Source organism: Saimiri boliviensis, chromosome 2 (assembly GCF_048565385.1).
Source record: "Saimiri boliviensis isolate mSaiBol1 chromosome 2, mSaiBol1.pri, whole genome shotgun sequence".
Lineage (NCBI taxonomy): Eukaryota > Metazoa > Chordata > Mammalia > Primates > Cebidae > Saimiri > Saimiri boliviensis.
Window position 1 is genome coordinate 197,768,264 of NC_133450.1, and position 12,312 is coordinate 197,780,575.

General features: G+C 39.0%; 1 protein-coding gene across 4 annotated transcripts in view; it reads right to left on the reverse strand.

Moving 5' to 3' along the window:
* Positions 1-6,835: 6,835 nt before the first annotated feature.
* ABCA1 (ATP binding cassette subfamily A member 1) overlaps positions 6,836-12,312 on the reverse strand; it is a 157,060-nt gene continuing 151,583 nt past the window's right edge. For all 4 annotated transcript variants that reach the window (XM_003925261.4, XM_074395116.1, XM_074395115.1 and 1 more), the window contains 4 exons: positions 11,763-11,866; positions 11,095-11,187; positions 10,207-10,450; positions 6,836-9,593 (listed from right to left, as the gene is read on the reverse strand). In XM_003925261.4, the coding sequence (XP_003925310.1) occupies positions 9,453-9,593; positions 10,207-10,450; positions 11,095-11,187; positions 11,763-11,866 (582 nt within the window). In that variant the 3' untranslated portion in view covers positions 6,836-9,452. The remainder of the gene's footprint in view (positions 9,594-10,206; positions 10,451-11,094; positions 11,188-11,762; positions 11,867-12,312) is intronic.

Here is a 12,312-nt window from a genome sequence, read left to right on the forward strand (position 1 = left end):
TCTTTTGTCTCCTGAAGCTACAGTTTTACCCCTCAACTGGATTCTGCTCCTCAGCATACAAATATACTATTATTTTTCTCATCTTTAAAAAAAATCTCACCCCATTTTTCTTTTTCCTTTACAACGTGCCTCAGAACAGGAGTTCATACTTCCTACCTCCATTTTCTTCCCTCACACTATCTCTTAAACGTTCTCTGATCACGCCAGCCAAATTGTTCTTGTCAACTCATACTTGACTTGTTAGCAGTTGACCTCTCCTTTCTTGTGGAAACAGTTTCTTCATTTCTCCAAAACACTCACTGCACAAGCCTTCACATCTAGTCTCCACCTTGTCTCCTTGACCTCTGATGTAAGGACTGAGTCCTTGGACCACTTCTCTTTTTCATTTATGCTCACTCCCTCTGTCATCGCCCCCAGTTTTGTGGCTTCACATTATCTGTGTGGGGAGAGCTCCTCCAGTCCATACCTCCTTTCTAAGACTTTTTTCTTTTTATTTTATTTTATTTTATTTTATTTATTTTTTTTATTGCATTTTAGATTTTGGTCTAAGACTTTTTTCAAACTCACACACATGAATTTAAATTCCAGGCTCATCGCATCCAGGTGTGTTTTCCTGGATGTCTATTAGAAATCTCACACCCCCGTTGTCCAAAACATAGCTCTTGTTCTTTGCCCAGAAACCTCATCTCAGTTAGTGGCAACTCCAGCTTTCTGTTTTGCTCAGGCCACAGACCCCAGAGTCGTTCTCATCCTGCCTTGCCTTTTCTCTCACACACCATTATGTACCTGTCAGCAGATCCCAAATAGCTAGAATTTGATTGCTTTACATCCCTATTGCGACTATTCTGGTTCAAGCCAATCATCACTTGGATTTTTGGGAAGTGCCCTCCCCCTCTGCCCTCAAACCTGTTTTCAACATAGCAGCCAGAATAATCTAAAATATAAGCCAGACTGTATCACGCCTCTGCTCAATACCCTCACCCAATACCTTCTTATCTTCCTCAGAGTAATTGTCCAAGCCCCTAACTGGTACACAAGTCTTTACATGATCTCTCGTATCATCTTTTACCACCCTCAGCTCCAGACCTAGCCTAAGAGGCTTTTCTTTGAACCTGCTAAACATGCTCTTACCTGAGGATCTATTCCCTTTGCCTCTGCCTGGAAGGGTCTTCCCAAGACATGTATTCGCACGGATTTCCAAGCCTCCTTCAGGTCTTTAGCACCATAAAGCCTTCTCTGACAACCCTACTTAAGATTGTAATCCCCTCCCATGGTGGCTTCTATCTGCTAGAGACTGAATGTTTTTGTCCCCCCGCCCCTGGCAAATTCATATATTGAAGTCTTAATCTCTACATAGGAGATTGGGCCTTTGGGAATTAGTTTTAGATGAGGTCATGTGAGTACTAGAATTGGTGCATTAATAAGGGCATGAAGAGTCCTCATGGTCAGGAAACCAGAATGTAGGCCTTCACCAGAACTTAATCATCCTGGCACCCTGGACGCAGCCTTCCCAGCCACTGGATCTGTGAGAAGTAAATGTCTGCTGTTTAAGCCACCCAGTCTACGGTACTCATGTTGCAGCAACCTGAACTAAGACACTACCCTCTCCCCAGCTTTATTTTTCTGTTATCACCATAATTAATATTGTCCATATATATGATTTGTTAATGTATGTCTCTTCCCACTAGAAACCAAATTCTATGACAGCAAGGGTGCTTGTTTTCATTATTGTCACATTACCCATGCCTGGCACGTGGTAAGCCCTCACTAGGTACTTGTTGACTGAATTCACACGTGAGATGTGTGAGTTTGAACAAAGAAGTACATCATTTCCCCACATCTCATTTTGAGCCACCATTAACAATAGATTACACAGCTGTTATTGGAGGTGCCTCACTACTCCATTTGGAAAGTACTCCTGGAAGACACAGTGAACGACTCAGTAGAAGTTCTGGCTAGGGGTGCCATCAATAAATACAAACAATACCAGTGCCCATTAGTTGTTGTCACAGACTATGAAGGTACCTGAATTGTATTTCCAGGTAGAGAAACAGATATGTAACCAATCTGATTCGATTCCACCCCCTGCCCCAGAACTCCCAAAGGATAAGCAAATGCCACTTGTGGACTCAAACTCTGGACTTCATCCTCCACAACAGCTCTTAACTTACTGAGTAAATCCGATGAAGCTGCCTAGTGTGGCAACTGAAGTTGCGCACTAGTTCTGTCATCAAAGGCGTGTGAACCTGGAGTACGTTGGAGGAAGTGTTGGGTTCATTAGAGAGACCTCTTTCATAACTGCTGTCACCTACAATGTCTGTTCTCTAGGCATCTTCTTGAAAGAACATTTCCTCCCCCAGGATGAGGAAATGGTTTTTCTTAGTGACAGATAGTTGGCCCAGGACCCTAAAGTAAAGGAGTATGGGCATTGGACAAAATGAGTTTTATCATAGCTGACTGGAAGGAAAAGAAATTTTTGACTCACAGGCTTCTACCTGGAAAGGGCAAGTCCGCAGTGGTCTTGAACCAGCCAGAGTGTGTACAAGGCTCCTGCCAGAAGAAACGCCTATAGGATTAAAAGCAGAACAACAAAATCAGAAAGGAAAGGCAAGATGATGCCCAGGTGCAGCCTATATTATTAACAGACAAGGAAAGAATCCAAAGGCAAGTTCTATAAACCAGCTGTTGTCCTGTTTTCTGCTTCCCTTCAAAGTAAAAATATAGATTTGTATATCTTTCAGTCTCCCCTTTTCTGCCTCTCATTCTTCCCTGAAAATCTATTGCAGTTAGGTCTGCATCCTTGTCATGCGGAAATGACTCTGATGAAGGTCATCAAGGACCTCTGTCTTATCAAATTCAATAGCCATTCCTGCCTTTACTCATTTACATTCTTTACTCATCTTCTCAGCAATGTTGGATATAATTGACAACTTCTGCCTTCCTGAAACAATAATTCTCTGAGCTTCAGTGTATGGCGTTACACTCTTCAGATTTTCTTCTTTTTCACTGGTCAGTCCCTCTCAGTTTGCCTCACTGGCTTTTCTTCTAAATGTTACAGGATCTCAGGCTCAAGAATGTCCGCTATCTTCATTATTTCTAGGTAAGCTCATTCTGTCCCAAAGCTTAAATATATACATACCAATAATTTGCACATATTCTTTTAGATGGAGTTTCATTCTCGTTGCCCAGGCTGAAGTGCAATGGTGCGATCTCAGGTCACTACAACCTCTGCCTCCCAGGTACAAGTGATTCTCCTGTCTCAGCCTCCCAAGTAGCTTGGATTACAGGCATGCATCACTGCGCCTGGCTAATTTTTTCTATTTAGTAGATATGGGGTTTCACCATGTTAGGCTGGTTGCAACTCCTGACCTCAGGTGATCCACCTGCCTCGGCCTCCCAAAATGCACCACCATGCCCGGCCAACTTGCACATTTTTATCTGATTTTCCATCATTGCCTCTGAGCTTCAGACTGAAATACCAACTGTATTTTTAACACACCCATCTACCTAGTTCAGGTCACAAACTAGAAGTCACTTACCTCTCTTTCCCACAGCCCCTACATGCCGTCTGTCAGCTAGTCCTGCTGGCTCTATCACTAAAGTAGATACTGGACATTACCATAGCTCCCTATCTGTTGCTACCATCCTATTCCAATTGATCATTACCTCTTACTCTTTCTCCTGTCCTTTCTTCCCATAGTAGCCAGTGTTCTGTCTGAAGCAGAGTAGGTCACACCACTACTGTTTAAAACTCTCCAGTGGCCCTTGTTGCACTAACAATAAAATCCAAATACCTTAAAAATGCTGGCAAGATCCTGTGTGATGTGATCCCTGCCACTCTCTTCCTTGCTAACTCAGTGCAAGAGACTTTAGTATAGATGTCTCTTTTACCCCCTCAGTTCGTCAAGCTTTTTCCCACTGGGGCTTTTGCAACGGTTATTCTTTATTCCAGGAATATTATTCACACGCACCTTGAAAGGCTGCTCCTCCTTGTGTTATTTGGTTCTGAGCATATCACTCTTCGGAAAAGGCTGTCTGACTTCTCTCTGTTGTTATCCGATTACCACGTCTTATTTTCTTCTTAGCACCTATTGCCATCAAAATATTATTAGATGTGTTTGTCCACACATCATTTTTCACCACTGAAATAGAAATTTGTTAGAGCAGCAATTTTACTTTCTTCAACATTGTAGCCCCAGTACCTACAGAAGTATCTGCTATACAATAAAGCTCAATAAATATTTGTTAAGTTAATGTATATTGATGCTGAGGTGATTTTACGAGGTCTATTTTAACTGATACCTAACTTCAACAAAAAGAACTCTCTGTCGCTGGACTGTCCCTGCACTTTGGATGAGTTTCTTATCCAATGAGCTGCAATTTACTCATCTGTAAAATGATACTTTTTACCTTATAGGGCAGGTATTGAGGATTAAATGAAGTATGCATGACAACACAGTAAACACTTTGAAAACATTAGCTAATTTTTTCATACTTAATGTAGACATTACCATTACAACTGTCAGAGTTTTTTGAATCTGGAAAAGTTCTTTAAGGTTTTTCTCCAGGCAGAAGAATGTTTTGCTCAAGACTCATGGGTAGGGCCAGGGGAGGTGGCTCACGCCTGTAATCCCAGCACTTTCAGATACCAAGGAGGGTGGATCACCTGAGGTCAGGAGTTTAAGACCAGCATGGCCAACATATAGTGAAACCCCATTCTCTACTAAAAATACAAAAATTAGCTGGGCAGGGTGGCACACACCTGTAGTCCCAGCTACTTGGGAAGCTGAGGCAGGAAAATCGCTTGAACCCAGGAGGCAGAGGCTGCAGTGAGCTGAGGTTGTGCCACTGTACTCCAGCCTGAGCGACAAAGTGAGATTTCTGTTTTAAAAAAAAAAAAAAAGACTCCTGGGTAACATATTTTCTTCTAAATTCCTGCCTTTTAATTTATTAATAAAGTTTTTTCCTCTCCCTTGATTGTCATTTTTCAGAAAGAAACAGTGTTCTATGATTTCATTAAAGTCACTATAATGTTAACTTCAAGTAGGAGGGTGAATTTGTGATATTGATGTTCAGGGGACATCTTGGCTCACTTAAGGCCAAGACTTTTCTGCACATGAAATTCAGATCTGTGCCACAGAAAAAGGACTACTCACAACGCTTTGTCACAGCCGTTCCCAAGAGGTCATAAATAGAGCCTGACTCAAAAGGACTCTTTGACAAAGATTCTTCAAGTAGCAAAATAAACACATCTTTTGAAATCTTTTTCTGAAACTCTTAATTTTTTTTTTTCTTTTTGGAGATGGAGTCTCGCTTCCTCACCCAGGCTGGAGTCCAATGGCATGGTCTCGGCTCACTGCGACCTCCGCCTCCCAGGTTCAAGGGATTCTCCTGCCTCAGCCTCCCCAGTAGCTGGGATTACAGGCATGTGCCACCACACCTGGCTAATTTTTGTATTTTTAGTAAAGACGAGGTTTCACCATGTTAGCCAGGCTGGTCTCGAACTGACCTCAAGTGATCTGCCCACCTCAGCCTCCCAAAGTGCTGGGATTACAGGCGTGAGCCACTGCGCCGGGCCTCAACTCTGATTCTTAATGAGCTATGAAAAATACAACCACATTGTCTCAGCATTACACATATATTGTCTGCATAGCACTCATTACAGGAGAAAAGGAAGGAATCACCAATATTAGTATCATTTCTGTCCCCACATCTACTTTTCCTTCCTGCTCACCCTTGCCACCACCCATAGCACCTTGCCAGTATCATTGCCACATTGTGTCCTTATATCTTTGGTTGCATAAAGAAAAGGGCACTGAAGTCTGCCTTTGTCGCTTCCCCTATACCAGGTGAACTTGTATTACATAAGCTCAGCTACAGAGCATTTCCAGAGATCAAAGTGCAGCTCCGTAATCATTAAGGAGACGACTTATCTGAAAATCTCTAACACTTAATACCAGTTACTCAGCATCTTAACCAACATGAAAATATAAAACAGCCTTTTATTTTCAAGTAGTCCCCTCAGTTCCCTTATGATGAAGGGAACATTGGAATCTTTTCTCAAGTTTTTCCTTTTGATTCAAATCACTTACCCTCTACTTTTCTAATGGCTTTATAGCACTTCAACAGCAGGTGGTGCCACAAATGCGTGAGAGTGAATTTCTACAGACCAGCAGAAGTGTCACAGCTTTATTTTGTGACTCATATTACAACATAGAAATATGCATTTTAACACTTCATATAAAGTTACTGACATACAAATATTTTTTTCTTTTTTCCTTTTAATGAAAATGATTTAACTTAGAAATCTGTTGTGAAACTTCTGTCTAGTTTTGCAAGTCTCAGATATTCCAGTGCAAAAATAGATCCCATTACAGACAAAATGTAAAGTGCTTGGAATGAGGGCCAATGATGAACAAGAGCACAAAAACAGCTTCATCCGAGGGTATAAGAAAGGATAATAGCATACCTAATCCTTATAGAAATAGAAACATTCTATAAAAAGGGATGCAACAATTTTAAAAAGAATTAGAGCAAAATTTCTACAGTATTACATTATTACTAGTAGATAATAACAAGGGTACAAATTAATGTCTCAATATCAAAGTGGTTCGGTATTATGACACATGGCTCTTTGGAAAACATTTTACCTGATATATACAACCACAAGAAGAAAACACAGACAAATCCCTTTAGTCAATGATTATTATACAGTGAATGAATGATGTGCAACATGTAATAGTCACAAAGCTTTTGCTTTCAGTACAGACAATGAAATACAGTAGTGTGAGGTTTGGTTGTTTTTTAACAATGAATTGTGCTGGGCACTTATGTATAGAGGGCTTATTATTTTCTTCTGTTTTGTTTTGTTTTTTTTTTTTTTTTCATATTCACAGTGGTTAATAAGTTTTCTGAGGTGTCCAAAAGATGCAAAAGCAGAAATCTTTGAACACATATTTTGAGAATTTCTGAAACTCACATAGTTACATTCCACAGGGAATATATGGAAATTTTACTTGATTGAGTATAGAGTTGGTAAAAATTTCTACCACAATTAGGTTTTACACAGAAACTGTAAAAGACTACTATCTTAAAAGGTAACACAATTTTAATGAAGATGTATAATTGTGATTGCTTCTAGTTTCAGAAGAAATCCTTTTCAATCTGTATTAAAATGTGTTTTCTTCAAAATAGTTCACAGTGCCTTTTGATTTTTCAAAATATGGCCTTGAAGTCAGAGAAATGGAAGCAAGGAGTTGTTCATGGATTTACTATAATGAAGAACTAGAATACATTTTTAGTAAAATGAGAAAATCATCAGAAGTTTGATTTTAAAAAATATTAAATGAGGAGAAATTATTTTATGAATCCTGTATTTTTGAAGATAATATAAAATGCAGCGATCCTATATCATTAGTTATTGGAAATATGCCTTCATTATTTATGTTTAAAATCAATATTGACTTTAACTTCTAAAACAGTCATTTATTCCTTTTCGGCAGTGGGTTATGTAACATTCTGTAAATTTAAAAATTTTATCTAATTTGAAATCTGAAGTCTTACACCTTAAGAGTTAATACTTAAATTTTGGAAAAAGTGGAAGAAATTAGTAATGATATTGAAAGATCACTTGAATTTTACCAAACAGTAGTTCTCGTATTTTTCTTTTGTCTCAAGACAGATAACACTACGCATTTGTGAAACAGTATTTTTTTAAAATGTTTACTGACTAGAAAAATAAGACTGGGTTAGAAAATTCTGAAAAATACTCCATATGGAAGCATTTATTGTTTTTATCTTTTTCTTTAGTGACTGAGAGACGAAAAGTTTGAGATTGTCGGATTTAATGGGGGGGGGGGGTCCAACATCTGCAAAGCCAATTATTTGAAGGTACTAAATGCCATAAACACGAGTTGTGTTTTCAGCAAGTTTTCAAGCTAGCTGTTTTCTCTGTTGAAGAATTCATTGTTTAGACTTGTGACCCTTATACTTTCTTGGCTTTTGCATTGTTGTAATTTAAAAAAAAAAAAAAAAAAAAGGCTGCCCAGTATTGTTACAGTGGCCTCCTACAAACACAAGACAACCTGTATTTGTAAACCAGTGAGCTGATAAATGGCACACCCTTATACATAAGGAACATTTTCTTTCAGCTACCGCATATTCTCAAAAAATACTTGATTGATGGATTAAGAGTATCCTAAACGATCTGAAAGAAACTCAAATAGAAAGGCATGAGATCTTGACCAACATATTGCTTTCTAGGCACCAGTCATAACTGATATGCAAATTTATATAAGAAAATAAAAATAGTGAGGCAGTGGCCATACTCCTTCATACCACAGGGTTCTACAAAGAGGCCAGGCTAAGGATTCAGAAGTCACTGATAGAACTTACAATTCCAAACAACATTTTAAAGTACAAAGATTTTTGTCAAAATACAACTCTATCTTTTCATTTTCTAGATTAATTCAAAAGGCCAGAAATAATAATATACTTGTGTCAAATAAACATCTTGAGATGCAGTGTACCATGTTAGTAGACAGTCATGACAAATGGGCACTGACTTCCCTAGGTTTGAATGCACAATCTCTTTAATCCCAATCCCTGGCCTCAGCAGCTTGCAGCCCCAGCAGTCTGGCTGTTGATTCTTTGCCTCTTACCAGGATCTAAGTATATTTAAGAGTCTCAGAAGGACGACCCTATAGACCCATGGCTCAAAGCACAGGACAGTATAACAATGGAACCAAGTTTCCTGTATCTAGAAACACCCACATTTTTGTCGCGTGTTACTGCCACCAGAATAGCTCATCAAAGAGGGGATCAAAGTAGGATGTTAGCCACATGTCATCATTCTGTCAACTGATATTTAATGATGTTGATATACTCTGAGCAGAGCAGCTTTCACAAAAGCGTATGTGACACACCATGGTGCTTCAAACTTTCTGAAAAACTTGGCACTAATAATTCTGGCACACTCATTGCCAGCAATGGATGTGTCACCAGGAAACCAGTCTCCTGGCATGGCATGGCTTAATGAACGAGGATGTGCATGCCTTTTGATTTTGATAAATAATCACTGACCATGATTACTTGAATTATTGTTGCAACCCCAGTGAGAATACACAGGAACAAACAAACAAAAAAGGTACGATTTCAAACCCCTATGTCCATTGGGTTCCATAATAGAGTTTCACATAGGCATAGGTAAAAAAAACTAAATTCAAGTCTTTCACTTGAGAACCATATAAGACATAGGCTACAAAGGCACTGCCCCTGTAATGGAATTTTGTTTTCATTGCATTGAATTGCATTGCATTGAATAGTATCAGTACAGTATCCAGTTTGCTTCTTCCCACAGTAACTTCTGGCTCTTTTCTCTGGAACACTTCACATGGTGCAAAGGAAAGTCTAGCTCCTCTTTACTTTCAGCGACCCCATATGAACAAGATTCTTCATACATAACTTTCTTTCACTTTCTCATCCTGTAGAAAAGATGTGAGAACTGCAACATCTACTACTGTCTGGTTTTTGTGTAATGAGAGGTCCTTTAAGTGGTCATCATCACTTTGGTCCTTGGCAAAGTTCACAAATACCTGTTGAAAGATGAAGACGGACCTTTATACATACCACTCAACTTGCTCATTCTTTATTCTAGTTCTGTTTTTCCAGATGTTGAAATTAGGTCAAGTAGGAGCATACAGAATTGCATAAATAGATTAACTAGAAAACTATGTGTAAAGGAGGGAAGGATACTTGAAAAAAGCAGTAACAACTTAAAAATGGACTCTCTCTATTGTCCCCCACATCACCAACTGCTCAGTCATCCATTTACTTTGGCACATAGAGTCTTGATTACAGGAAAAGGGAAGAAAATTTTACTGAATACCTATTAAGTGTCAGGGGCTGTTTGGTACTTTTTAATGTAATTTAAATAGGATAAGGCACCAAGTAAAATGCCTGGCCCAGGGTAGGTGCTCACTAAATAGTAGTTATTATGGTTATTATTACAATAAAAATTCTCACAATAAGCCTGTAGAGTACATAGCATCATCTCCTTTTCAGGTTCAGAGAGGTTTAGTAAAAAGCATTAGCTAGTAATAGATCAGGAACTCAAGCACACCAACTGCTCTTGGGCCCATGGGCACGGGTGGGTGAGCAGGAATCCAGACCCTGAGAAGTAAATCTGTTTTGACACTCAAAGCTTACTTGGTCAAGTGTTGTCTGAGAAACAGAGTAGTCTTCTATGTGGAGTCGCTTTTTGCTCTGGGAGAGGATGCTGAATATCCTGGCCAGGGAAGATAATGAAGATGGAAGCTGGTATTGTAGCATGTTCCGGTGTTTCTCTTTTAGAACACTTCCAGGAAAGGCAAGTCCAAAGAAATCCTGGACAGGCTTCAGGTCAGGGTTGGAGCCTGCTATTCGTACAACTATTGTATAACCATCTCCAAACCTGAAAGCAAGAAAAAAATATCCAAATGGAGGCTCTCCAGGAAACTACTCAAAAGAATATTTAACCCTGAGAACCCAACTTGTGCCATGAAAACAGGTGCCCCCTGACAGGCCTAGAAATAAGTTTCTGAGAGAAGGAACCAGCTCTCATTTACTAAATGTGAAGCACCATGCCACGTGCTATAAATACATGATCTACTTGAATCCTCACCTGGACCCATGAAGTCTGACAGACATTTACAGAGAAACTCCCTGAGGTCCAGGGAATTAGTCACTTGCTCATGGCTCAGAGCACCTAATTGATAGGGCCAGGATGCAAACCTATTTGTGTTTGACTCCAAAGCCTGCACTATCACCAGTACTGGCACATGTAAATTGTTTTCATTTCATCTATAGAACAAAGCTAGGAGGTAGATCTTCCAGGGAAACTGACTCTCAGAGAAGTTACATAACTTGCCCAAGAGTCACAGAACTAGTAAATAGTAAAGACAGAATTTGAAAGTAGCTCTGACTTCAAAGCCCTCATTCTTTCATTTTGCTTAGTTTTATTTCCTTTTATTTTAGAATCATCATGTATATACTGAAAAAGAATGAAATATCAAGCCTTTTCACTAGGCATTATCCCTAAGAAATTATCTTTGTTACCTATTTTTCAGATGTTGCACACTGCCAAGGCACCTGAACCTTCCATTGACCATAATTGCCATCCTAGTGCAAAGAGCTTCACATTCTTCCATACTGCAGTGAAACAGAAAAAGGTTTTAGTTTTCGAGATTCTCTATAACCATCAGAACATCACCACGGCTTCCGGCATTCCCGCTTCCCAGGGAATCATATCCTGTTACTAGTACATGTGGATATAGGGATGATGCTGTTCACTGCAGTGCTGTTTACAATCGTGAACAAGTTGGAAATAATCCAAATGTCTACAAAAAGGGAAATAGCTAAATAAACGAGAAACATAGCCTAATAGAAAGCTATCCAGCTATAAGAAATGACATCTAAATATACTGACTTGGAATAATGTTTGTAATATATTAAGTGGAAAACAGCAGTATTTATACTGGGCTTGCACATTTCTAAGAATACACATGTACACACAAACATACATACATATACAGATTTGCATAGGAAAATTCTGCAAACATAAACAGCCCAGTGAGGACAGTAGTTGTTTCCGAGTCGTATAATTTCAGGTAATAATCGTTTTACTCTTTGCTTTTCTGTATTTTCTGATATTTATAAAATGAACGTGTACACTACTTGGAAAGTTAAACATTCCACAGTGTAGAAGCCAAGACTTTCCTACGGACCTATGAGATGTAAGCACTACTGATCTCCCCTCCTTGACAACACTCAGGGCGCAATTCCACAGGAAGCGCCGGGCTTTGGGATCCATGCCTGTGGTGGGTTCATCCTGTAATTAGAATAAAATAAGTCTTACTTTCTGGGGGAAAAAAAAATCAAAGATAGATTTGTTTTCACATGCAGAAGCATCTTTGAAACAGCGTAAATTTTAACTTACCATTCCAGTTATTTCTTGATGAACCAAATAATTAAAGTAAGTTTCAAATTCATTTGTAAACAAGGTCACTATTATAAACGTCTTATTGATGCAAGAAACTAAAATATTCTGAGTCCTTTTTTTTATAGAATTAAACAAATTCCTCCAAATAAGTAGGGAAGGAAAAAGGCCATTTAGTTTAAATTATCTTTTCATGACTGATAAGAATATACTAAAACTACCTTTTGTCTGAAACCTCTATTGAAGCCAGCGTAAGATTTGGGTAGAATTCCTTTTCTTTTTTAGTCCAGCTGACTCCAGATGACCCTAGTGTACTACAATTGTTAGCCTTACAGAAG